The following is a 27997-nucleotide window of genomic DNA, read 5'->3' on the forward strand; positions in this document are numbered from 1 at the left end:
GACAGCCAAGAAGGTGGCAGTGAACTGGTTTGGAAAGAAGCAAGGGACACTGCTAGTAATGCACTTGTGTAAACTGGTGTTAAGTACCCACTGATTTCAATAGATTTACACAGATGTAGTAGAACTGAGGCCAAAGGGATAAATAAATTCACTTACTTTTGAGACTCCTCAAGTCTGGTGAGAAGACTTTTCTACCTAACCTGCTTATGGAGGCCTCTGGCATAGGAAAGGCATTAAAGGAGCAAATTCTAGATGTGTAAGCCTCAAAGTTCCTTCTCTTGTAAATATGACATTGCATTTTGAATCTGCTCTGCATCACAATGAGTTAATGTACTGTCACACCAAATGTGGTAGAACAGACCATTCCATTGTCACTAGAAAGTGTCTGTCCAAAAATAGCAGTAGGTTGTGCTTGTTTTTAGGATGTGAAGAACTAAGAAAAGCCGGTGACGTTCAAATCTGATGACTAAGGTATCTGGCAGTCTTCACAGTGCTGTGCTATAAATCTCCAGTGGACAGCCTATGTTTTAAGATAAGCAGCACTGGAATTCAAACTTAGACTTCCCTGTGGACAAAATAGATGTGATGCTTTCTGAACTACAGGAGAATGGAGTACCCCTATGAAGAAGAAACAGTGACAACTTTGTATTGCACATCCATCTAAATAGACTCTGTCCAGAATAGACAGCTGAGCAAACTTGATTGCCAGATCTTCTCTCTCAAATCAAATACAAGTACAGAAACTGTTATCTAAACTATTGGACTTGAAAACAGGAAGGTGGTCAGAAATCAAATTCTTCTGTAAAGGATAGGGATTGAAACCTTGAAATCAGGGAAGATCCACTGAGTTTTAGCTTCAGGGTAAAGAAAAGTTGCAGAAAATCGTAACCCTGTGTAAATGCAGAATCTTACAATGTGCAGTTACGAATAAGTTTGCATTTTCAAAGAAATGAAAGGCTATATGATAGGGAGAGACCTAACAGTGACACGTAGTTTACACAGGATATACATCTCACATCTGTTTCAGGATCCTATGTCTGTGTCAAGCAGAGAGTCAGAGCAGTAAACCAGAGAAGTGAATATATGCATAAATTCATTTTGTGTTTACTAAGCTGATTTCTCAGCTGTCAGCATACATGATGTGTTAGTTCAGGTTATAAAATACACATTACATGCTGCTTTACTTTCTTAAAATTCAGATTTCAGCAATCTAGCACCATGTGTGTTTACTCTGCCTCTTCCTTGAGATCTGAATTGCAGAGTTCCTCATGGTGATGTCTTTCTATTTTGAGATTTTGGATTTATGATAAAGCATGCCACAATGATTCAGGGGCGCTTTCTCAGATCACATTCTGCATAACAAAGTGATATTTCTAGCCTTTTGATAATTTCTTTGCTTAAAAACAATTGCAACTATCAGAAAATATTTGAATTCAGTTATCAAATTTATGGAAGAGTTGTTTAGCAGATTTAGACCTTGAAAGAATCATTTGATTTATCACTGTTCCAGAATATCAAAGCTATATAATATTTCCTAATACTCTTGAGTTATTTAATGTACCTGTGTCTATGGATTAAGTTATACTTAAATTCCTTTCTTAGGTATATTTGATTTTTACTTGGAGAGACTAAAGTGATTACTTATGCACAAGCATTTTGTGCTCTCTTTACCTTTGCTAAATGAGAGCATTCAAGGTGCTTGATTTTACTGTTTTAGAACATAAGAGCAGTAGCCATGTTGTTTTATACATCATTAAACATGTGGTGCTCAGCAGGTAATAGAACTTTATGGACAAAGTCAGTATCTTGAAGGTCTGAAAATAACCAAAGTATTATAAATATCCCAGAAATTGCTATTATTTCTTTTCAAAGTATGTAGAAAATCTCTTGAAGATTATAAGGTTATTTTAGGTAAGTTGCATCTTTTTCCAGATGACAAATATTGCAAATCAGTACATCTCAGTTTTCAGGTGGATTTTATTGCTTATGTATGTAAACTTAATGGCGTGTACTATTCAATTTTTGTATGTGTTCTCTACTTATTTATGTTTAAGCATAAAGAATCTATTACTGTCATCTATACGCATGCTTTTAGTTCAGCTTTTAATCAGCTGGACTCCTTTTGTCTTAAGAATAACATCAAAGTAATAAATACAGAACACAGTGTGAAGGAAGAACATCTTGTGTTTTGCATAATGATAATTAGGTGAGCATCCAGTGTCTTGGAAAATGGGCCTTTTTATACCTGTGTGAGAGTATTGTAGTGGAAGGCTTTTATGTGGACCTTGAAGATTATAGCTGTACTTGGAAATAATTATGAAAGCTCTGTTGAGTCAACTTACTGAGGAAGTAAGATTTGGCCTTCTGTTTGCACAAAACCAGAAAATTACTCTATGCACAAAAACTACTAAGGTACTTATGAAGGATGTAATTTGAAGGCTTAGCAGTTAGCTCAGCCAAAGCTTGCCTTGAAAAAGGTTTGTGAGTACTAGGAGGAAGGTGAAGTTGCAAATCCTAAGTACTTGGTGCTGTCCCATACTCCGTTTTCCCCGGTTGCTCCTTTCCATTAGACCACTCTTTGGTTGCTGAGTTCCCAGTCAAATACTAGCGAGCCGGCGCTGTGTGTTCATGAGAGGGGCCTGCTGGAGGTGGGAGCACATACTGACAGCCAGGCTGGATGGTCCTGCAGCGCTGGAGTGTCTTTCTGTGGGTTTGGTGCGGGTGGGAGGAGTGGTGTTTTCGGGTTTTTGAAAGGAATCTGTCGCTTCAGTTTGCATCAGAGCGGTCCTAACAAAGAACCATGAGACATATTTAACTCGTGATACACGCTGACATGCCGGTAGAGTACAAGATTTGGTTAGATATTTTTAAAAGACCCTGACCTGAAATACATTTTTATGCTGAAGTCAGTAACGGCTTTGTTTATACACAGTGAGGTGAGATGCCTCCAGCTATAGGCACTTCCCTGAACCCAGATATTTGTGTTACTGGAGAATGTAAACACATAATTTAACAATAACTGTTAAATCCAGAATGGTCTGTGTGGGCACCCTGCTCCATTCTTGGCTTGCCTTTTTAACCTGCTGCAATATGACCCAGTCATCAGAAGGTGCCATGTGAAGGTTGGGATTGTTTTCTTTTTGTAAGTACGACATAAAGTAAAAATCGGTGCTTGGTACGTGCATCCTGTAAGACTTCATGTAACACATTAGGAGCTACTTGGTAGGGCTGATGACTTTTTAATGAATATTCAGTCGACACTCTCAGAGTTATGACTATTTATAAACGTAAATAAAACCGTTTTTGGATGCTTCAGCAACAGTGGTGACAAACCACTGTGCTGCTTGTGACTAGCTAGAAGACTGTGACACATTCCCTTGCAAGTGAATTATGTAGTAATTTGTGCTTCTGTGCTCTCTGAACTTGATTATTGTAATTCCTTTGTCTAGGCGTGAAGCCACCCATCTAAGGGGCCTGACTAGCACACCAGGCAGCGGCTGACTGTGTGGTAGCCTGGCAGAATACTGGGAGCCTGCTGCTCTTAGGGTACCCTGACTTTTCATAAGTGGATTCCTTTGCAAGGTTTTCTCCTCTTCAGAGTCTGTCAAGCCTCTCCTTTCTCTGCCTGTTTTCCTGCTTGTGATGCAATAACTGCACTGATGTTCCACTGAAGTGGGAGGGCTGGAAAGAATAGGGAACCATGGCTTTAACAGTGGCACTGAGAACTAAATTCCTGAACTCCCAGTGAGTTCTTTGCCAGCGGGTAACTGCTTTTCTTTTTTAACTGCTCCACATAAATGCCAAACTCACTTGCGAACTCATGCCATGTTTTGTTCAGGGTTGGAGGGAAGACAACATGTAAACAGTTTTCAGGATTTTAAAACATGTGAAGGTGACTAGTTCCCAGATGAACGCTAAAAAGGTAATTTGTGTGCAGTTCCATCTCTAAGGTCAGATTTTGCTCTGAGAATTTAGAGGGTTAGTTTTGTGGTCTGAACCTACCAGAGCAAAGACAAGTAAATATTCTAGATTAGTACTCTGTGAATAGCTGTGACTGTAGCTTTGTTCTGGTTTTTTTTTTAGCCTGCTTAGTTTCGAATAGATAGTTGTTTGCAAAATCTTATAAAGCTAGGATTAATTTCAGAAGCTTTAGCAATACTCCATATTCTTAGCGTTTTTAATACCCTTAATCTACCTTTAGAACCACATACGCATTTTAAGGCACTACAACCAAGAGTCTTTATGGCAATTACTGTTGTCAGTATCATGTCTGAGACTCTGCTTCATCCTCTTTACAAATGTAAATGAACCCAAAATAACTCCCTGGCTTCTCAGATAAGTAAAGTATATCTGAAGCTCACATACTCGCTAGTATTCCTTTCCTGAAGGTATTAGACTACTTAAGAGCTAGGGACGACTGTGTGAGCAGTTGCAGCCGCTGGTGGGTGGGTTCCTCTTGCAGCTGTTCATTCCAGGAGTCTCATTGTGCTGCTGTCTCTTTTTTTCATGTTCTTGTGTCTAAGAATGTTCTCCTGGTACTTGCATGGTATGTACTCCAGCTGTAAGTTAATTTTCACCCTAACGTTTTCATAGTAGTGTGCTCTCTGCACAGCGTGGGTATTGATAAGCAGCTGCTTGGCTAAGGGTATTTTAGGGTACTAGGGTGGTGGTGGCCAGAAAGTCAGAAATAGCTGACAAGGCTGTTTTGTTTTCTTTGGGGAGGCTGTGCTTTGTGTGCACATATCACTTGCCAAAGGTATTATTTCACTCAGCATTACCAACCTTTTTTAATCAATTTTTTTTGTCATAACATGCAAATTTTGTGCCTTTTTTGTAGTAGTGAGAATTTTGAGTGAAAACACAGATATTCCATATTCAACTAACATGTTAAAAACATACTGGCTAGGTGACAGTTTTGGCAAACTTGGACTTATGACTTCTCAGCAAATACAGATGTATTCAAAACCTCATCTCTAGAGCTTCGTGTAATCTGTAGCAGGCTGGATGCAAACTCTGCAGAAGAACCTCTGATTCTGTGGTATTCTGGGCTGGAAACTGTGGTTTTCATTTACACCGATTATTTTTTTTTTACGTATATGCAGAATAAATTTTAGTTAAATAGCATTATTCCCATGTATATGTAATCAGTCACATAGCCCAGTGTTAAATACTTCCGTGTCGGGATATGTTGTTGTTATTGAGCTATAAACTCACATAACAGCAACAGCACAGTAATTATCAGACAATATCCAAAGGGTTTGAGGCTTCAGTCCGTGGTACAGTTGGGACTTCCCTGTGAGGGATGGTGGAGACGTTCTTGGATTGTAAGTTGATATATGAGACTATTTGACAGCTGCGCTTTGTGCACGAAAGAGTTGGGTCCTTACCTTAACATCTTCATTAAAGCCATCAGTAAGATCGTTATCAGTATGGCCCATGCCTTACTCTCATAGGAGTTTGTAATTTGCATTGCTGCTTATGAATATAGCTGTTTATTTCTCGTGAAGTAAGTGTTGCATGTTGCCTACAGACTGGGAGGATCAGGAAAATAGTATTTCTTTGGATTGCACTTGAACCAGGTGTTAGAGGGCTTTTCTAATTGTGAGATGTAGAAACTTTTGTTTTAATTGCAAGTTTATTATGGAAAACAACTTAGCCAAAAGGAGAGGTTCAGTGGAAAAACCTGCAACCAGGCTATACATCTCTGTTCTACCCTATGTCTAACAGTATTATTGCTGTTTCAGCAACTGCTTAAGTGAAAAAGTGATATTAGAAGAGCATTTAATGTAATATTAGAGGGGTATTAATGTAAATTATGAGCTAGAAATAAGAAGGAAACATCATGTTACCCATCTGGTCTTACCAGACCTCAAGCAAATACTTTACAAACCACAGTTTGGTTTTCTGTTCCAGCTCTTCAAATTCCAGTATGTGATTGTTTCTCAACCAACTTGGATGCTGCTGTACTTTTCCTCTTGGTTTTAAGAGATCAGAAAAAAGAACAAACTGTTAAGAATGATCTGAAAAAATCAGAGACTTTCATATGAATATTAGTGAGGTTGTGATTACAAGTTGGAATCTGCCTAACTCAATCTAGTAAAATCTTTGTCCAAACTTTTAATAATTTTTTCCCTCGGTGAACAGTCTCAAAGACAGATATTTATTGTTAACGTGCATTTTTTGAGCTGTCATTGCAAGTCCGTAACTAATAAAACCATAACAACCACCGAAATAATAGTTAAGTTATGTGGATTTGTAGCATTTCAATTGATGAGTAAACCATTCCAGTATATTGGCATTTAGCCACTTTGCTATGTAATAGTGTTTTTTATGAAGTATTGCTGTAGCAACAGATCTGGATGACATTGGGTAGCTGGTTGCTGCTGACTGTTGGAAATAAAACAGACTTTTAGCAACACATGTGTAATGTCTGAAGGTAAAGTAACCCAAAATAAATGCCTGTGCTCTACTGAGAATGTAGTATGGGGCACATCAAGCCAAAGTCTGACTTACTGACTTATGAATTTAATCCTTCTGTGAAAGTGTGTCTCTACAGTGAAAACAAAACCATGTATGCTAGTAATACGTGCAACAGTTGAAATCTGAGAATAAAATAAAGGAAGACTGAGAGAAACTGTATTGCAGATTATTTTAAGCATAAAATATCAGTTGTTTTAAAGGCATTAAGAATTCTAATACTATAGGAAATGCTTCTGGATGTGTTATTTCAATGGAAAAGCTTGTTGGGGAAAGAGGATACAGAGAAGATTCAAAACTTCACTTGCTCTCCTGAAAAATCAACAAGTGAAAAAAGGCATGAGAAGCAGAAAATGAAACTAATTCAAGTGAAGCTGAAACCTGGTTTTTATTAATGGTTTTTATTTAGAACAGTATTTCTTGGTGACTAAAACAGCGAGCATTTGTTATATAATACAGGCAAGATAAACTTAACAGAGGATTTAGAGCAATATAGCAAAGTAATACCTCTGGATAGAGAGATCTTCAGAAGTGTATTAAAGAAAAGGCAAAACTCCTGGGGAAATTTTCTTCTCTCTCTTCATTGCAGATGATGTTTGTAAGTCCATTTTCAAGGCAGAAAAATACAGTCACCTTTATAATGTTAGTGGGTCATAGGAGAATTTACTCTTGTAGTAGTATGATGTTGTGCCTTCCAAATGAAGTACTACATTAAAGTATACATGAAACACATTTTCAAGACTTAAATGGAATTTTCTGATAGTGTAATAATCGGGGTTTTTTTTAATTATTTTAAAGATAAAAATACAGACATTACTGTGAAGGATAATACAGATGATTTCTGCCTTCGAGATACATTAAGCATTGCATCAACGGACTCCTTTGTTTCCACAGCTGAGGTAAGACTCTTAAAGATTGCTTCTTTAAAGATTCGTTGATCTATTTGAACAGTGAACAGAAGAATCTTAATTTTTTGCTAATTATTGTAAGCAAAGTGTATTTCTCTTATAGGGGAAAAGAAGCAGCTTTCCTTGCTTAGTTGTATCCAGCTGCTTAGCAGTTCAAGGAATGAAGTTGGGATCAATTTGCTTATTATCTTTTTTTTTTTTTTTTGTGCACTGGCAGAATGTTTCCCCAACTCCTCCTAAAAAGAAGTTGCTTTTGAAAAATATATCAGATTTTCATGAGTGAAGCAGCACAGTCAGTTGAGGCTATAGTAGTTCCTTTTACCATGAATTGCATTTTTCTATTATCTTTTTTTTTCTTTTTCCCCTCCTATTCCATTACCATAATATTAAGACGTATGAAGAAGGCTTTGTCTTTTTTGGAGTTCGATTTTTTTGGAGAGATAATTATTAGAAATTGTCAGCTACCTATTTTAGTATGTTCCATGCACAATGTAATATACTTCATCTAACTTTCCCTAATCTTCTTGAGTAAGGCCACAGAGGATACATAAAGAAATAATCTTCGGATAACAGGGCATTGTCTATTAGCTGAAATCTGCTACAGCTCCCTGTATGAGAAATACCTCCTTTTATGGTCTTTCAGGAGCTGAAGTGATCTTGAATAGCACCCTTCTCCAAATTACGGGAAAGGCAATTGGTCTCAACAGATACATTCTGTATTAGATATTGCTATCATGTATGCACTACAACTAAGCTACTAAACTCAGCCAGTTGTGAAAAGAGAGAGAATTGCATACACGTTCTTTGCAATTATATTTTGACTGTCTATTGTATGGTTTGTTTTTCCATGACACAATTACCTTGATTTAGTAATTCACATTAAGTTGTGATGGTATGCCTAGCATTCATTACTAACTAAGATTGTGTCTGTAGAGAGACTGGTTTCTCTTTCCTGTAATTCGGACAAGACCACAATTCAAGCTTGCTTCAACTCTGTCAGCTCTTGAGAGGAGCTGTAAACCATTATAGTTTGTACACTATATCTTGTATTTGTATTTTTTTAAAATGAACTTTCCTAGTGTTTTTGCAAGTATGTGGAAATGGGAATAACCCATTATGCTCATTTGTGTTGCTTGGCTTAAAAAAAAACCCAAAAAACAACAGCAACAAAAAAAACCCCACCAAATCTTCCTTCTCCCCCCCCCCCGATGTATCACCTCAGTGGAATAACCATCCTATCCTGAAACTAAATTGTCTCAGTATTTGCTAAAGAAATGTTTGAGTCAAAATTGGCAATGGAATTGTCTTTACATATCCTGAAAATATTCTCCATGTTTTGATACCTCAAAGCCACTTCTGTCAACTCTTTCTTCTAGAACAAAGTTATGAAGATTTTTCTCTTCCTTGCTAGCTCTTCTAGCCTTTGCCAATAGAACAAGCTCTCTTGTCTCCTTTCTCAGATTTTATTGAAGAATCTATTAAAATTCTCAGCTGATAGAAAGAGTCCTGAAGATTAACAAAGCCATAAACAAGTTGAAGTTTGGTGTTCAAACCAGACCACCACCAAAATTCTGGATTAAATACGAGCCACTAGGCTTAAGCTACAGGGCCAGTTAGCTCTCTAGTAGTAGCTACTGGGGCATCATTTTGTGGTGCAGGTAGAATGAAGTTGTGAATTGGTCTTCTCTTATGAATATAGTGTTACTCTGATGTAAAGTTTTGTCCATCCTCTGGGGGGAAAATGTTTTAAATTAGTACTGCAAATAACTATGGCAATGAGAAGGAGTAATAACTACTTCTCAGTGTATTTCAGCTATTAGTAGAGAACAGTGATCACTCTGATGCAACTGGATTAGAATTAACAGATTTTTTTTTTATTCTAGACATCATGATGCCAGGTAGCTTATTCTTGCTTATCTACTTCTTTCATTTTGTTATTCTTGCATTTGCAAAAAAAAAAGTGGAATGTTTCAGGCTAAGAGGTTTGAGGCTTTTCCATCTTTGGATTTGTCTCAGCTAATGGGCAAACAGGCAGTTTTTCTTTTGTCCTGTGCTTCCCAATTGCAGTTACAATTTTAGTAACTATCCTAAACTCTGTGTGCTGATAGAAATTTTTAGCAAAGTTTTTGAATCTGAAATTCATAAAAGTGTGTATACTGCTGTGTGATTTTTGCCACACTGGAATAACTAGTAATTTCACCTTCAGCATTTTTTGTGGTCACATCATACTACAAGCTGTATGTTGACAGTTACTCATCTTCCTTCTACATGGCATCCTGTCCCAAGGAGCAGGACTAAATATTTTGTGTGACTCTGGTTTTAGAGACTGAAAGCTATTTCCATGTTTCAGTGCTGACACACAGTCAATTCAAATTTAGCTCACTGCCCTCAGAAGAGATAACAGCAAAGATACAGGGAATCCTAAAACAAGACAAAGATAGATGTTGTGATGGAAATTGATAGGGATACTGCTTAGGAGGCAAGAAGAATGCTGTGCTGTGTTATATTGGGAGAAATCATAGGAAGATGGCTTTCAAGAAAAGAACTGTACAAAACTGGGGCAGTTGGCAGTTTAAATCACATGCCCTTTTGATGAGCTCTACAGGATAGCAGTAAAGTATGCCAAAACTTCATCTTGGCTATGGCTAATAATCAAGAGGATGCTGAGGATCATGCACTTGACTTGGTACAGCATTGTGCCAGTCTGGACACCTACAATACACAGGTGCCCGAATCCTTACAAGATGATTTAGGCAGACAGTTGCCATCCCCAAGCCCAGACAGACTGCCATTCCTAAACACATGTAGGCTCTCAGGAGCACTGCAGAAGGGATGGTAAGCACAACCATTTGCCCTAATTAAGTCATTGATACTATATACTGTGATAAATAATGGTATTTTCTTCCCCATTTGAGACAGTCTGCCATCAACTTGTGTTCATGACGGTTAGTATCCTTTTCATATTCTTGCTATCTCACCTACTGTGTGATCAAAATAGCTACCACCTTTGGCAAGAACACAGCAGAGAGTGTGCCAGATAAGGGTCTTCACCCTCTCTTTCCTGGCTTCTTTTCTATCTTTCCGATAGAAGCTCTATCCTGCTCTCCCTGACAGTGAGCTTTGTTGCTGCCTCTCCATTGGCAGTGCACATGCATTTATCGTGTCTTATTTTCGTATCTTGACTAGAACTGAATCTGTAGTTCTATTATCAAATAAACTTTGCTTTCTTGATTAAAATGTTAACTCAGTCCAAAACTTAAGAGATATTTTAGACTTGTGAATAAAGCCTTAGCTGCTCTTTTTTTATCAGTAATTCCTTTACTAAGGTTGTCTTTTTCTCAGCTCAAATCTATTAAAACAAAACAGTGCAGGAAGTTGCAGGCTTTGGTAACAGGGAAAAAACTCCAGTTTTCATATGCCTGTAATTACTTGTATATGGCACCAAAACCTTCAAAGTGACTGAAATTGAATTTTAGATTCAGAAAGTGCTCAAAAAGAGCCCTGCCACTGAAAGGTAGGGTTACCTTTTTCCTGGTTTCCAGGTAGATGTTTTATTCCTTTCCTGAAACGGGAATACCAGAGGGAATAATGTTGGCAAGTAATAGTGAGGTGTATTCTGGTAGCATTTGTGAGATGCTTAGTTTGGTTGGTTTTCTTTTTTCCCTGTTTCATCACAAAAATCAGAGATGCAGCCTCCTATATTCTGACTGTTTTCAGAAATGTGACCATACTCATTAATCTGATCTTCTCAGGCCTTATTTTTCTCATTCTGGTCACTTCCTCCATGTTCATGTCATCTGTCCAATTTGACGTGGATTATTGTCTTACCTCAAAAACAACTGTACTACAGCAGTCCTGCAGTCTAGCGTGCCCTGGGTAGCAAATTGTAAGGAGCTCCCTATTCTAACAACTTTAATTAGGTATGGAGGTGCCTCATATTTATAGTCTTAAAATATGTGGAGAAAGAGAGGAAAGAATTAATCCCTGAAGTCTTTCATTCTGCTAACAGTAATGCTGTTTCTTTGAAGAACCTGTACCTGAAGTGCCACTAACCACTGCCTACTACTTTGAGCAAACTCAGAAGATTTCATGGTGTCCAGTGAAGCACGATATCCAGTAATAAAGCTTGTCTGTTCATGTCATCATCAGAAGCTTTCCGCCTCCCAATGAATGTCGGTGGTGGTGCAAACAACAGAAAAGTTCTGTTCCGCTTTGAGAAACACCTCCTTTCTAACAAATTCCTCAAAACTCATGCTTCATTTGTGGTGGGTGGGTTTGGGGTTTTTTTTTCCATTATTTGTTTTCTGCATCCTAATAGATGTAGCCCCAGTTAAAAAGATTCCATTGTGGGGAAAAGTTTTCCATGTGGCAATGGAGAGTGGTCAACGGGAACCAGATTCCATTGATTCCCTCCAAGGACAACTGTGGCTGTTTGCTGTATGGCTATGAATCGGAAAACTTAGGCCAACAAGTCATTAAATGGCGTTCTAAAAGCTTTAAAAATAACAATGAAATTAAAAAACCTGGAGTTGATCCTTGTCCTCTAACAGAAACCTTAGCTGTGTATGGTATTTGCATAGTATATTAAATGTTTTCATTTCTAGGACAACAAGGAGTTTCATCTAATAGCCAGTGTGTTCCTATACGCTGACTGCTCATACTCTACAGTTTTTAATTCTTAGGAAATGTATGTAACATTTGTAGCAAATCCCATATATTAGCACTGAACTAATTTTTGTACCATAATACCTCCATGTAGGTATTAACGTAGGCAAAAACCTAGGTACCAGACACAGCACATAGCCTAGGATTATTCCACCCAGCAAGGAGTAGTACTACCACTGATACACACAACATAGTGAATTCACATTGTTTGTTATGCTTAAAATTAATAAAGTTGCAGCAATAATTCAGATAAAATCATGTTCTGAACGTGTGTTTTCCTCACAGAAAATGTATCAGCTGTCTTGTAATATATAAGAGTAAGTATAGAAGGAGTTCCTGAAAATACATGAACTTCCTTCCTGTTTTCTGCCAGATATTAGGAAGAACGCACCACTTTATCATTTCATTTTAATAAAGTGCCTTCTCAAATGTTTTAGTAATCAGCATCACATCTTCCAACCCCCAAAACATGTTTCATGCTCATCCTGCAGCTACTTAGTTTTAAAAAAACCCAATCTTTTAAAAGATAAAGATACCCAGAGAAAGAACCTATCTTCAGCCTTTTTAATACGGGATAATCATAGCTTCTCGGAATGTAAGGAATGCTGGCTGTGCCAGTTAATTGACATTTTTATTAGGGCAAGCAAGCAAGAATTCCTAAAAGGTCTAGCATTGCTTATTTTTGTTACATTCATGTAGATGGTTATTTTGGTAGTCAACAAGGTCTTGATGCACAGCTGAGCATTTTTTCTATTTATTAAGCAACAACTTGTGGGCAGTAAATAAGAGTACTGAGTCTGTTCATTAGACCAGAGCAGTCAGGAAATCCCAGGCTTAAATCTAATGCAAGTTCCAGAGTTTTGATGCTTTACAGCAGTGGTTTCTGCATCTCTTTACTAGCAGATGCAGCCTTAAAGCTGAACCATCCAGAGAAAACTGATGAGCATCTGAACAAAAACAATCCATGTTGTAATCTTCAGAGGCTGCTTTGCAGCACCATGTCTAGAGACACAAGTTATCACTACCAGCTTTGGAGTTTTGAAGATGTACGTATTATTTCAACATAATGAAGTTAGGCGTCTGCTGCAGGTCATCATCAATGATCTGTGTAGTGGTCACCACCAGCTACTGTCTCTTCCTTGAGCCTTGAATGGATAGAAGTAAAGCACTGCAAGATTAGATTGCTGCTATAGAGAGATTCATCTTTTCATCTCTTCTTTGTCTGCATTTCATATTATTCTTCATGCAATGCCACATGACACTGAGGAAATAGCAGACGTTTAGAGGCTGGCATGTCAGGTCCATCATCGCAAGCCTCTGTGTTACAACTACCAGCACTTTTGGTAGCTGTGCATGGAGCACTTTTTCATTCTTAGCGGTGCTTTAAGAGTTCCAAAAAGGCAGTGGCTGTGCAAAGTAGTGTTCAGTACAGAGTGGCAAGAAAGGAGTCAAGGAGCTTTCAAGAGTCCAACTTGCCTGTGATGACAAGATGTGGGATGCTGGGGCTTTCTGCTAACTTCTGATAAATACTGAACCACTGTTGAGGAAAGTTATGCGGTGCACAGTGGTACGTAGTGGGGTAAAAAGCAGGTACCTGAATACATATTACAAATGCATGCCAATTCATATAAGGTAGTTATAGTGAACCATCTCATTTAAAACTAACCTTTCTCTCCACCTTTTTCCTCAAAGGTAACAAGTCCTTGAAGACTTTTACAAGAAAGGCTTAATTTTCATTTTGATGTCAGCTTGAGAAGTTCTTATCTAGAAAATGTTGTATGCTCTGCATGTTGTTAAACATTATATATCATTTGTCCATTCTTCTAATAGCTGAACTCTGCTATGTTAGAAATGTGGATGTGTATTCGGAGCATCTTCAACTAATTTTATTTTGAACCAGGATGTTTATATAGGCAACCTTTCACCGTATTTCATCTCAAAAAGAATGGCCGTTACTGAATGTGTGCAAGACGGTTTAAAATGTAGTACTGTATGTTCCATATAAACATATAGTTTATATCTACATATAAAATATTTATATATAAATATATTTTTAAATACTAGAAAGCATCAAAGGAAAATCCATGATGACTCCAGGAGCATTGCAATGCAGCTTCAGAGCTAATCTGGAAATCACCTTTACTAGTTAAACTTAGAGGTCATTTTAGTTTCTGGTTTTCAGTTTGCTTTGTTTTTTCGCTTCTCCTCTCCTCTTTTTGCATGCTAAGAGAAGTCAGTGATAGAGGAATTTGCATCCCCTTTCCAAATGTTATTGGTTGGGACTAACTTCAATCTCTAATCAAAACCATCTTCTCAGTGGAGGAATTGTTATACCCTTCTCTCCTTCTTAGTAGCCAGCTGATTTTATGCATTACAACAGTAACACAGCTATTTTATTTCATCTGCTAGCATGAGAGGAAGTTTTTTTTTTAAAAAAAAAAAAAAAAGCGCTAAATATAATGATGGGCCTCACCCAACTCCCAGGTATCAGATTCTATGCTAATCCGTAACTACAAAGGCTATGATCAGGCATCTTCATGTGCTAAAGATGTTATCATCTCAGGCTTCCTGGCAGCAGATGGAGATTACCTGCATCTAGCTAGAAATCACATGAGTCCTAATTCAGTCACAGTCAGTCAGTTTGCCTAAATACCTGAAGAAGGTGATTTGCCTGAAGTTCACTAGAGAAAACTAATATAATCCCTTTTACCACAGAAATGATAACCTCCAAGAGAGGGGCAGCTGTTTACAAAGTGCGTATGTGTTCACAACCTATTTCTTCTCATGCTTTGTAAATGAAATAAAGTAAATGGAATGTTTTATGGCTTCAGTAATAGCTGGATCAGGTAAGAAAGAAATTTGTATACTTATTTGTGTTCTGTTTTGGTCTTTATTTTGGAAAATATGTATGTATTGTTCCACAGTTAATATTTTCTTAACCATAATGTAGGAAAACAAATGCTGGAGTGAAGATTTTTCACTTGTTCTTGTTTATACCTGTTCTAACTATTACACTATATTATATATGTGTGTGTGCGTGTATATTGATTTCTTATATCTGAAAGAAATCAATATATTCCTGTTTCTTCCAGTTGGTTCCGTTACTCCTTCCTATATGTTTTCACGTATATTTTCAATTAAAAGCTGTGTGGCTTCCTTTGTTTAATAAGAACATAAATTTTCAGATGGGCTTTTTGAATTCATGAATCCAAAACACAGTCTGATGCTATGATTAATATTGTTAAGTTGGAATAAAATCTTTGGTCTTAATAGCTGTAAATCTTTTTTAGGAAGTCAGCTTATTCTACTCTGTTCTTCCAAGCAAAACAACTGATAAACAAATATGTACTTTTAAAATGGAAATACTTTCAAGCTAGATGAATTCTGAAAGTGTACATTACTCATTTAACATTTTGTTGACCTTAAAATTTTTATTCCTTCTCTTATTCCCTACCTATTATCTCGTCACTTGAGTCTCAATTCGAGAACTCTGTAGAAATCTGTATAGCAATACAGTTGTTTGGGTTTTTTTACCCAAACAAATCAATTTAAAATGGAACCTGACAATTTTGCGAAAGGAATTGCATGTGTTTGCTTACAGTAAAAGGATACTGGTATGGGTAATTCAAAATATCTGTGTAAGTTCCAGCAAATATATACCATCTAACAATGTGTGATGCTTGTCAGAACACCAACTCCGTACTGAAATCTCTGTAACTCATTCATGTGCTTAAACGTTTATATGGACAGAAGTAGGTATCGGCATGTGCTTATGTTCTTCCCTTTTAGCAGGCAAGCCTACTTGGCCAAACTGTTGTTGCTGTAATTGGCTCACCTAAAGTCTGTGGAGAAGACACACTGGAAGCATACTTCTTCGTGTCTTTATGAAGTCTCATGCCAGCACTTGCCTGTATGTCCTTAGTGATAGGAAAAACTTTTCAGCATATATTTCTTTGAAAATTTTAGTGGAAGTTTAACACAGTTATATTTTAGTCTGATTTTTTTTAATCTTTTTAAGATATAGGGTAACTGGTTTTGTATAGTTCAATTACTGTGAGAATTATTTTTTAAAGATGTTTCTAGGCTCTGTTTTTACAGCCTAGAATCACATGTTTGTTTGCCCCATGCAGGATAGGAAAAAAAAAAAAAAAAAAAGGTAGACTACATTTTCTGGTCATAAACTAAACTGAAGGATGTGTAAGCAAGCCTCTGCTTTGGTTTTTTTTTTTTGGATCATTAATAATATGATGTAATGTAGTGGAAATTGTAGCTAGCCATTGTTTTGTGGATTAAATACGATATCCTGTAAACAAGAGTTTTCTGTATTATTTATGTGCTTCAATTTCTTAATCTGTTTTTGGTTTTTCTTGCTCTAAAAATGTCTATGCTAATTTATATGATAACCACAGAATTAAAACTGCCGATAATGAAAACCTTTGGGAGCCTGTAGTAAAATGCTGGATGCTCATGCTTCATACCTTATGCTTTGGTAACTAGCAGACGTATTTACCAGTGAAACAAAAACAGGGGTGGGGGGATGTTACTATTTCCAGTTTCCTAAAGATTTGCATGATGCAGTCATTCTGTACTTTGTGTCCTGACAATTTTTTTTTTAAACAGCTTTGAGACCCATTACATTTAACTAGGCAAATTAAAAACTTAACTAGGCAAATTAAAAACAAAACTAAGCTGCCTGCATTTTGTTAATTAAATTTTTGAAACTTGAAACTGTAGCTTTCAGATTTTAAAAGTTGCAAAGTAACAGTCTTGTTATTAGTGTGGTGTTTCTCTTCTGTTTACTAGTTGAGTGTTGCCCCTTTGTTTTAAGCAGGTGCAGAAAAGGATACATCTTTCAGGAGAATATCAGGAAAACTTTAATTTGTTTTATCTTAACAAAAATTATGTTAGCAAGCTCCTTAATGAACTTAAAAAAAAATTTTTTTTCAGCTTACAGAGCACAGAGAGATTCGTAATACGTATGGTCTAGATTCCCTTTGCCATTGCCCATTGTATGAAGAAGCTATGCACTTAGCAGAAGAAGGCAAAATTTATTCACGAGTGTTAAGGTATTGATTTATGTCTACTTAATTATTTCCAAGAAAAGCAAGAATTAAAGTTAAATATTCTATACAGAACTCATTTTTTAGAAGTTGCTTGTACTAGGTGTTTTTTCTAGGAATTAGACTTAGTTGAATTTTCTTGTGCTTCTTTTTTTAATGGTCTTTGAAAACTTTTCTATTTTATATAGAACAGAAATGTTTGAATGTCTAGGAGACAGTGACTTCCTTGCTAAGCTTCATTGTATTCGACAAGCTTTTCAGGTGAGTAGTAAGGAGAGTGATTGGTCTGTCTGTCTTGCTAAGCCTAAAGTGCATGGCATTGAAATTATCAATGCACTACTTGTGCAAGCATTTTTATAACATAATCTGTAATTAAATATTTTCTTGCTGCTTTTACATTGCTATAATTCTAAAATGGGACGTATTTGCAGAAGAGTCCCAGTTTTGTGATTAGCTTTGGAACCTTTGCACCAAAGGCTTATTAGGAATTTGCCTACTATACTAGTGCTTATAATTATATTAAATTTGATTGAAGTGTTTAAGGTCACTTAGTATAACCTGTTAATGAATATGTCTATGTTTTCTGAAACCTTTTCTAGATAATTCTTTCAGAAACAGCAAACAGAATATTTCTTGCTGAAAGTGGAAGAAAAATTTTGTCTGCTTTAATTGTGAGAGCACGAAAGGTAAAAAGCTCTTTCTAACTAATGTTTTATTGTTAATGTGACTTCTACCAGAATTCACTTTCCAGTGTAAATAAACCATCTCTTTGGTTAAGTTTGTCTAATACTTATTGCTTTTACTTTACAGAATCCAAAGAAATTTGAAGATGTCTTTGATGAAATGATCTATTTTTTGGAACAAACAGATCACTGGGATAATACTGAAATGGAACTTGCTGCTAGAGGAGTGAGTCTGAATTTCTGAAAAGCGCTTTTACCTTTATTTATGCAAACTATAGCATCTAAAAACAGATTTTTGCAGTTCAGAATTGTGGAAAGGCAACTCTTTATTTACATTGCTGATTTAGAGAAATGGCATCCACCACTGCAGTTTAGTACCAGAAAGCACGTAATATATTTTTAACTTCTCCTTTACTGACAAAGTATCTTTAATATTCATTAAAAACAATTATAAACCTGCATGTTAATACAGACTTAGAATATGGTACGTGCTGAATTCCACTGCTGAAAGAGAAACTAGGTTACTTAGATCATGTTCTGATTTAATATAGGTGAAAAACCTGAATTTTTATGATGTTGTTCTGGACTTCATATTAATGGATTCATTTGAAGATTTAGAAAATCCACCAATATCTATACAGAATGTAGTAAATAACCGCTGGCTAAATTCCTCTTTTAAAGAAACAGTAAGTATTCATGTGTAACTTTAAGAATCATGATTCTGTAGTACGTTACATAAGTAGATGGTATGATCAATATAACATTGGTGTGAGCATTCTGATACAAAATGTCTGTATATGCCGAAACTGTTCTTCCGGTGATCTGTGCTTTATATTCTTAAAGCACAATGTGAAAACAAGAATAAATCCAACAACTGTGGGATAAAGGCTGTCTATATTGTCTTGATAATAGCATTAATTTTGAAGCAAAGAAACTACAGCGTCCTTCACTGTAAAGTCTAATTCAGCTTCCAATATAACTGAATATGTACCTGAAATATTCCTCAGAAAAAATAGACAGATTGTAGTATTAGGTTTTTCATAATAGCTATTTAAAAGCTGTAAGTCTGGGCCCAGAATATATAGAATGATTGAATGTACTGGAGAAAATACTTTAACTTGTCCTACAAAAAGGAGTTTTCTCTGAGGAAGTAGAATTTTAGAAGGGAAGTTTGTTAGCCACATCTTTGATATTAGATAACAGGTTTCAGTTCATATACCAGAGATTTAGCCATAAGGCACAAAGTTGCAAGCAAACAAAAGAAAATTAATACAATACAGGCATTCAGATGTTGATAACATTTCATGCTTTTTCAGATGTGCCTGTTAATTTGTCAAACAGATCTCATCCTGCTGTTACAGACATACAGGCTGTTGCCATGGTCAGCTGGAAGAGATACTACTGTCATTTCATCCAGTTGTATCTATAAACTGCTAGTTTTCCTTTTATTTTTGTCTTTCAATTGAAATATTCCTTCTAGAGGGGGGAAAAAAGGTAACATGCATGTATTTTTCTTTTTGTATTTATGTGATAACATTGTGCTTTGTGAGTAGTAAATTATCTTGCAGTACTGAGGGAGAATCAGATGAGGATAGTTACAAGCGAGGAGGGGAATAAGACTAGTACTGATATCGGTATATTGTATTTCACAGGTCCATATTTGGATAAAACTCCTTGGCTGAGTCTGAAGCTATTGCAAGAATGTTTTTGCTAAAATGAAAAAGGACATTTCAATGTGTTCACATGCTATTAAATATCTAAAATAGTTACTTATGTCTGAGCACACACTTTGGTATATGAGAAACTGGTCCTCAGTTAAACCCAGTGAATGTTGCGAACTGTTGCAACTGTAAAATCAGTCAAGGATGCCAAATTACATTTGAATTAAACTGAAGAAAATGATGCAAAGTAAGATCTGGAACTACGTATAAAATTAGTTATTTGTATCAGCTGATATTTTATAGTTTTAAAATTTGTGTTATCACAAGATTGAAACTGAAGAAAATACAAATCCCCAAAATATAGAAACACAGTATTCTGCGGATGACTTCTTTTGAGATGAAAGGTAATTTCTCTTGTAATGAAGTTACGCAGGGTTTGGGGCTTTTTTTTTTTTTTTTTTTTTTTTTTTACATTTAGGCTGTGGCTTCAAGCTGTTGGTCGGTACTGAAGCAGAAAAGACAGCAAATGAAGGTAAGTTGCCTTGCAGATTACCAAAGTTACTGATAGGCTCCTAAGAATCTCAAGTTCTGTCCTGTGACTTTGGCAAAATAAATTACAGATCAACCCTCAATCCTGTAGACATGTTAGTTCAGACAAGAGGCTGCTAATTGTATAAGTTTAGCTCATGGGGCCCTAATATCAGCTTTTTAGCAAAAGTCTTGGCTGAAAGATTTTCAACCTAGTTTAGGTCCAGTCAACAGTGGTGACAGTAATTTCTCTGACTTAACGACCCCACACATGTACCTCGGATTTTTGCAGACCAAGGTCATTAATCTTGTATCTCGCCTGCTTACGCTAGGATTCTCAACCCCATCTCCCTACATCATCTCCACAGCTAAATAAAATCCAGTCCTGTCCCTTTACCTACCTGAAGTACCATCTTCCTCGCCAGTGGCAGGAACTCTATTGCAGCCTCTTTCAGCCCCCTTCTGCAGCCTGACCTCTCTGCAGATTTGGAAGTAGAGCTCCTCTGCACCAGCAGCTCCTTACTTCCACTTTTGGAGGCTTTTATGAGACACAGGAGGCAAATGCCCCATCTCTGTAACAGCCAGTCCAAAAGCAGAGTCGAGGCTTGCTGCAGGACATCCACAGCCATTAGAAGTGGTTTTGCGTACCGCAGGTGAGGAATCTCTGCTCAAGTGATTGGCACTGACACGCTTCTCTGATTCTAAGAATAGCTGTTTACGTGACTCCTAACTGCTAAAGACATATTTCATCACAAAAAAAGTTTCTTCCAAGTTTCTTCTTGGTATTTTGTAAAAGGTCCTTAGCTACCGTTATGTCTCAAGATTTGAGATGTTGCATCCCTGTGTCGATATGGTTGGAATTTTATAGAACTAGATCTTTTCTACACTAGTTTTATGTAAAGGGATTATAGCTCCAAAATAGATGTTACAGTAACCTATTATTTTCATCTCTTTTTCAATGCACAACTACCTTACTCTGTAGCTCCTTTGTATACTGAAGTCTCAATACTTAAAAGTTTGTAAATGTGTGAGTAACTTTACTCCTCGGGACTAGTTTCATCAGTGCTGCTGGAGTCACTCAGAAGTGGATAAAGTTAAGCACCATGGAAGTCTTCATAAGGGAGAGACTAACTGTACCACAAGGAGTTCGATGAACTTAAATTTACTTACGGACAATTCTTTATGTGGTATTTTATGTTTTAATTTATGATTAATTTCTATTTTTATTATTTTATAAATTAACTGATGTTGTAAAATTATAAATACCTGTTTATGAGTATATAAAATAAACTGTACATCCATATATGATATATAAATTTGTACTATATTATATTCTGTGTCATCCTGTAGGTTGTAAAAGTAACAACAGGATGGACATTCACGATATTTTATGTTTTTCTTTAGATTTAAAGATGGATTCTTGTAAGGTGTAATTTTTTTTTCCATTCAAAACTGTGCAGTTTGCTTACTTTTTTGCAAGTTCCAGCTATACATAGTGTATAGGGGCTCAAACAGGAATAACTGAATAAAATTATCTGATCTGTCATATGGGAGTCAGAGTAGATCGTGCGTGATCTTTTTGGGCTTACGCCTATTAACCTTAAAATATTTAAAATACAAAGTACCACCAAAGTAAAAACCTTTTCTAAAAAAAATCATGACACTTGTTTGGTACAGTTGCTCTGTAACTTAAAGGAGTTCAAGTTACCACAGCCCTGAAGTAGTAGGCGTTTTAGGCTTTTCTGAAGACTTAATTTTATATAATAGAGATTTATACTATATTTACTGTGTAACTTTTGTCTACAATTTTTACATCACTAGGTGCCTGATGGATTTTTTGCACATTTCTATGCTATATGTGAACATATCAGCCCTGTTTTGGCGTGGGGCTTTTTGGGCCCTAGAAATTCCCTTTATGACCTATGCTGCTTCTTCAAGGTTTGCAACTTTTTTTTTTTAATTACCATTTATCTTAATTTAAAAAAAAAAAAAAATCTTCCAGATTAAAAGAAATGAGGATCTTATTTATAGGCATACATTTGCATTTTCCTAAGATTAAGACTAACAGTAAGAAACCATGAAAATAACTGTTTTCATATTAAATTTTTTTTAAGCCTAGAACTGTTTTGCAAAGTCTGTTTTAGTGCACTTGTATCTTAGCACCAAAAGAATACATAAATGGACGTTTTTAGGAAACGTGTAAAAGAAATAGCTAGCATTGCATACTTTTTTCTTCTTGTAAGTGAATACAAGTTTTTTTCCTTGTTTTCCCCCACCAGGATCAAGTGCTTTTCTTCCTCAAAGACATTTTTGATTTTGAAAAGGTGAGATACTCAACTATGGAGAGTTTGGCTGAAGATCTTACGCAATTACTAATCCGACACACCGAACTTTTAATGGCCTATCTTGGAGCAGATTCACTAAGACATGTCAGTGCTTGCGTAAGCAGTCACGGGCATGTCATGACCAGTGGGCTCGTAGAAGCAAAAGTACAGTAAGCTTAAAATCCACGACAAGTGAAATGGAGTGCCCTTTGACATACTCCTTCCCACCTTTCTCTCTAATGCCGAAGCTACCATTGCTGCTAGTGAGCAAGCATCTGAAAATGTATCATGTCGCTAAGTATGGAAAAGGACTCAGGGAGGTTAAATGTACATCTGCAAAAAGAACTGGTCAGCATATTATTGTACATACCTAAATTAAATTGCAGCTCAGCTGTCACTGTATTTATACTTAATCTATCCCAAAGCTTTTTTCTGTAATATTTGGGTAAAGTTTATTTATGAAATACTGTACTTTTGCACAGATAATTTGTAAGTGAAGCTGATGGAGTTGTTTCCTTTAAAGGCTTATAGTACAAAATGTTCGTTAGAGTCTCCAAATCATTGTCTGTCTAGATCTAGAAGGTGTTTCGACTGGGGTATGTGCAGTATCTGATTCGTGTGACACGTGCAATAAAGTAATCACACTCACAAAACTGAACATGTTGCCACTGCCCTGAAATTACATTTGTGTGGATGTAAGCAGTCATTTTGCACTACAGTGTAATAGTGATGCAGGAAATGCAGACACCATTTGAGCAGGAATGACTTCCAGTATGCATTTTTTTACTTTGTTTTGTTTTAAAATATTTAAACATCGTGAAGGTGTTTGAGGGCACTTATTTATATTCAAAAAGCTATGCTAGCTTCATCAATGAATTGTAAAACTTTTCCTTTTTCTAAAACTGTTACTACTTTATATGGTGGTGGTGAATAAACTAATACCATTCTCAGTTCATATGTAGCATTTCAAAATATATTTTTAAATAAGGATGTATGATGAGATTTGTTAATTGTGAAACAGAATCAAAGGCAGTGTTTTATAATTAAAAGCGTTTCTGTCTTCCTCCCTTCCTTGTAGGAAGTCAGGTGTCTATTTAAGAGGAAATGTAAGCAATTGTGGCCATCTATGTGCAATGCAAAACTGTGGCTCAGGATATGGAACCCCGAACTTTAGGTAGGAGCACAGCACAGCACAGTAAGGATGCATGAGGGAACCTGCAGTAACGTTTTTTCCTGTGCTAGAGGTAATAAATAATGATGATCTATAATCTTGGAATTTCTGTAACCTGAAACAGTGTTTCATAGTTAGTTCAGGCTTGTAAACTACACTTACATATGCTTTGCCACACAAAGCCAGCCCGCAAGAATCTATCCTGTGTCAAGTAATACAGAGTAAGCAATTACAGATTAATTCTAAATATTCAGATACTTGAGAAGCATGTTGTTAAAATCTAGCATATTGAAACAAACATCGATTAGAAACATTTCAACTTCTATTGCGAACACAACCCAGAATGCTGATATTTGAAAAGGAGGGTCTGTGTAATTCCATAGATTTTACGGAAGCCAACATTTTGCTCCTTTGTTGTACTCATTTGATAAATATAAAAATGATGAAGATGTGTCATATGACTTGTGTGAAATGCCAACTGACGATAGTTTATTAAAAAAAAAAAAGTATACTTCCACGTGTAATAAAACAGAAATTCCAAATGCTGCTGCTGGCCTATTTCCACCATTCAAGTTGCTGAACTTGGCCCCGTGCTCCATCCTATACTTTTCTCTCTGCGAAGTGCGTCTTCAGTACCAGAACGTGAAGTTTTTTTCACCCATCTCACTTAGCTTAAACATACTTATCTCCCCAATTGCACTGCTCAAAAGTATCTGTATTTTGGCAGCTTTCTGCAAGTCGATGAATGAAATTATATGGAACAGTAAGGTGTCTCGTTGGGTTCAGAATCAATAGGAATAGCTGGAAATAGAAGTAACAGTTAACGGCATGTTCCACAACAACTATACTACCTGGAGGTTGCAATGTGTCAAAGGAAACTCTCTGCTGTGGTTTGTCTGGTCTAATAAAATGATATGAAGAAAACGGCACCTTAGTATTCATCACAGAAAACCAGAAATGCACTTCCTCACAGAAGTAAATGTTTATTTAAGTGAGCAATTTTCATGTTATTTATAAAAAGCTCTTGAAGAAAGTGTAGCAGCATTGCACATGAGATTATAAATGTTTCCAGATAATTTAAAAGTCTATCATCTGTCGAAACTGAAAGGATATTTTTAAACAGAAGAATAAGAATATTTAGAAAATGGGTAAGAACCTGTTAATATCTGGCTTAGATAAATGTGTCTCCTTAAATCGTGAGCACTTCCGTGCACTCATAGAGCTCTCAAAAGTCCATAGAATCATGTTGGAAAGTGGACAGATGCCTTTTGCATCCAAAATAAGAATTACAGTATCTGGTTGCTGTAAGATACTACCATCAAATATTTGATTCAGAAACAGGTAAGAACAGAAGAAAGAAAGAGGGGAAGGGAGAAAGAGACAGGAAAGAGGGCAATGTTAAGGTACATGTATGGGTAGGCTTTTGATCTCCTTTGGGTCTCTTTGGACCTTTTCCCAAAAAGCATTCATGTATTCTGTCCTTCCCAAGTCCAGAGACAGAGCTATAAACTTAAATGGGAGATGGCTGTCTCCTTGTAACACAGAACTGGAATCAGTTCTGTTAAAACCGAAGGTTTATACACCTCGGCGAGAAGGTGTGTAAAGAATATCTGTTGACAACCAGCCATATGGCTTAAGAATTTCAAGTCCACCATCTTTGAAAACACAAGTTCCAGAGCTGCACCAAAGCAGTGATAGTATGATGCAGCTCTACTTTAGTGAGTTCACGATCAAAACCAGGATTTAGTTTATAATCTCTAGATTTTTAAATAGTTTTGAATGCCACCTTCCACGCTAATAATAACAAGCTAAGTTTAAAAGCCATCCTCTTCTGCCATAACTGTACTCCTAAGACGAGAAATGTTGAATGTGTAGCGATTATACAAGAATCAAATATTTATATCATTTGTAATTTAGTTTTAATAATCATCTCACTTCTAATGCGTTCTTAATGATTATTATACTTCACTTTTGTAGTCTTTGGTTTCTATCAAACTAAACGTGTCAAATCAAGCGTCAGAGTAAGTGTATTTGTGAACTTTCTGTTGCCTAAATGAACTGCAGCTGTGTATGCTAAATAAAATAATTCAGCAAAATGACTGTTGCTCATGTAACTATCTAAAACTTGAGTTTGCTCCCTGAAATCCAAGAGAAAACAACTCTTACAAAATTTATTATATGCATGAAAAAGAAAGGGAATGGGAACAGCTTTTGAGCTGTCCAGTTTAAACAGATTTTGTTGACCTGTTTAATTTTGCTTCTATTAAATGGTCCGCAGCATTGATGAATTTTCAACACATAGGCCAGTCACCCACCAAAAAGCCAAATCCCGGTGTTTCTAGTCTTGGAAGTCAAAAAGTGGTTCAGCCAGACACCTTGAGAAATGAAGAAAGCCCCGAGCTAAGGATGGCTGTCATGGCTTGCAGGCACGGCGCAGGCAAAGCAGATCGCCGTGGTGCGACGGCGGCAGCGGCGGGCGGCGGGCGGGAGGGATCCCTGCCCATCGTGCTCACCAGAAGGGCTCAGTCGCATGCATCGCTCCAGGCCAAGCTGTTGTCTCTTCTCTTGGGTTTAGGAGATGAGTTTTTTCAGGATTATTTCCAAACCAAACTGCTATAGTGAGCTCCAGTCGTGGAATAAGACTTCCTTTGTGGGGTAACAGAAATGATGAAATGGAGAACATCAAGTGCTTAATCTATTGCTGTAGAAGGGCAATGTATATATGCTTTGATCTGCCCAAATTTGTTTTATGTGCTGTATGTGTTCATCTGCTGAAAACTCTTGAGTCGAAAGCCCTACCTTAACTGAAGCCTTGCGCCTTCAGGAATACGAGTACAGATATTCTGGGGGTGGCATTTGGGGAAAGTTCCTGCGCTGCCCTCCGAAAGACGAACGCACGTCGCGTTTTAACTTTGATGGCCGCTGTTCAGATTGGCAAAGCCTAAGCTCGTGTGGTTATCGTTCTAGTATTTATAATGCGGCTGAAAGTTAGGCTCCAGCGCGGCGGACGCAAGTGAGATAGGAAGAAAGTTCTGCACTGGAGACCTTGCGATTTGAACGTGTGGGAGCCGGGTCATCTTTAAGCGGGAAAAGGAATGCATGCAGGGGTAATAAAGGTAATGAGGCGGCGCCGCCTCAGAGCCAAGGCGCTCCCCGTCTCGCAGCTCCGGCACTCGCCGGAGTCCGCTCGGCTCCCCCAGCGAACTGTCACCGTGCTATTATTAGTTGTTTGCTCTCCCTGTGCCTTAAAACGCGCCGGGAGCCGACGGCCGCGCCTATAAAGGCTCCGCGCCGGCGGGGCACGGGCCAGCGGCGGCGGAGCTCCCTGCCCGCCCGCCCGCAGCTGCCGCGGGGCCGGAGGCGAGAGCGGCGGGGCTGCTGAGGCCGCGGCGGCCGTAAGTACGGGCTGGCAGCTCGCTGCCGGGGCGGCGGGACCCGCCGTCACCTGCGGCGGGCACCTCTGGGGAGCCGGCCGTGGCGACGCCGCGCTGCCGCCGCCTCGGCTCCAGAGCGGGCGGGCGGCGGAGCCTGCGCGGCCCCGGCCCCTCCGCCCGCGGAGCCCTGTCCCGCCGCTCGCCCGCTGCCCGGCGGCAGGGACGGCGCGGCCGGCAACGCGCCAGCCGAGGGGCGGCCTCCCTCCCCCGGTTATTTATAGCCCCGTGGTGCTTCCAGCCCAAAATAAGCCTGCTGGCCCGGGCGGGAGGGGGGCGGGGGGGCCGGGCTGCGCCCCCCGGGGCGGCGAGGGGCCGGGCATGGCGTGCCGAGCCGCGCCGCAGGGCCGGGGCCGAGGCGGGCCGGGCCGGGCCAGCTGCCGCGGAGCGGGGCTCGCCTGGAATGCGGGCGCCGCGCGCGCGTCGCGACTTTTATGGAAACTTGCAGCGCCGGAGCGGCGGCCGCAGCCAAGGGGCGCTCCGCAGCCGCCAGCCCGCCCGCCGGGACCGCGCCGAGCCGCAGCGGCGGGGCAGCGCGGACAGGTAAGAGCCGCTCCGCCGGCGCCGGGCGGGAGAGGGGGCTCGGGCGGGCTCCCCCGCCCCGCGCAGCCCGGCCCGCCCCGCTCCCGCGTCCTGCGGCGGGGGCCCGTCCCGGGCGCCCCTCGGCCGGAGCCGCTGCGGGCGCCGCGTCCCCTGCCGCCGCCTCACGGCCCCGCCGCCGGGGAGCCCGCTCCGCCCGTCGCCCCCTCGCAGCCCCGGCGGCCGCTTCCCCGCCGGGGGTGGCCGGGCGGAGCGGCAGCCCGGAGGCGTCTGCGGGGAGAAGCGGCCCCCGTCGCGCCGCGGTGGGCGAGGGCCCCGGGGCCCCCTCGGGCTGGCGGCCGGCGGGGCAGCGCCGGGGGGGGGGCTTAGCCCGGAAGGGGCGAGGGGCTGCGCCGCGGCCGGCGGCGGGGCGGGGGGGACCCCTGATGGCCGGGGCGCCGGGCGGGGGCCGGGACCCGGCGGGGCGGGCGGGGGCCGTGGCCGTGGCGCCGCGGCCGGCGCGGGTGCTTGTGGCGGCCGAGTGGGAGCGGGGCGGCGGACGGCAGGGCC

The 27997-nt window shown here is 39.0% G+C and overlaps 1 protein-coding gene across 3 annotated transcripts in view; it reads left to right on the forward strand.

Moving 5' to 3' along the window:
* The window catches only part of MIGA1 (mitoguardin 1), a 42133-nt gene extending 16578 nt beyond the window's left edge, over positions 1 to 25555 (forward strand). For 2 of the 3 annotated variants that reach the window (XM_075710637.1, XM_075710638.1), the window contains exons 7-15: positions 7276 to 7376; positions 16998 to 17116; positions 17299 to 17371; positions 17710 to 17796; positions 17921 to 18019; positions 18345 to 18479; positions 19933 to 19986; positions 21804 to 21920; positions 22262 to 25555. In XM_075710637.1, the coding sequence (XP_075566752.1) occupies positions 7276 to 7376; positions 16998 to 17116; positions 17299 to 17371; positions 17710 to 17796; positions 17921 to 18019; positions 18345 to 18479; positions 19933 to 19986; positions 21804 to 21920; positions 22262 to 22480 (1004 nt within the window). In that variant the 3' untranslated portion in view covers positions 22481 to 25555. Of the gene's footprint in view, positions 1 to 7275; positions 7377 to 16997; positions 17117 to 17298; positions 17372 to 17709; positions 17797 to 17920; positions 18020 to 18344; positions 18480 to 19109; positions 19288 to 19932; positions 19987 to 21803; positions 21921 to 22261 lie in introns of those variants that run through there. The other variant, XM_075710639.1, reaches the window with a different exon arrangement.
* The last annotated feature ends 2442 nt before the right edge of the window (positions 25556 to 27997 follow it).

The sequence above is a fragment of the Pelecanus crispus genome, chromosome 5 (genome assembly GCF_030463565.1).
Source record: "Pelecanus crispus isolate bPelCri1 chromosome 5, bPelCri1.pri, whole genome shotgun sequence".
Lineage (NCBI taxonomy): Eukaryota > Metazoa > Chordata > Aves > Pelecaniformes > Pelecanidae > Pelecanus > Pelecanus crispus.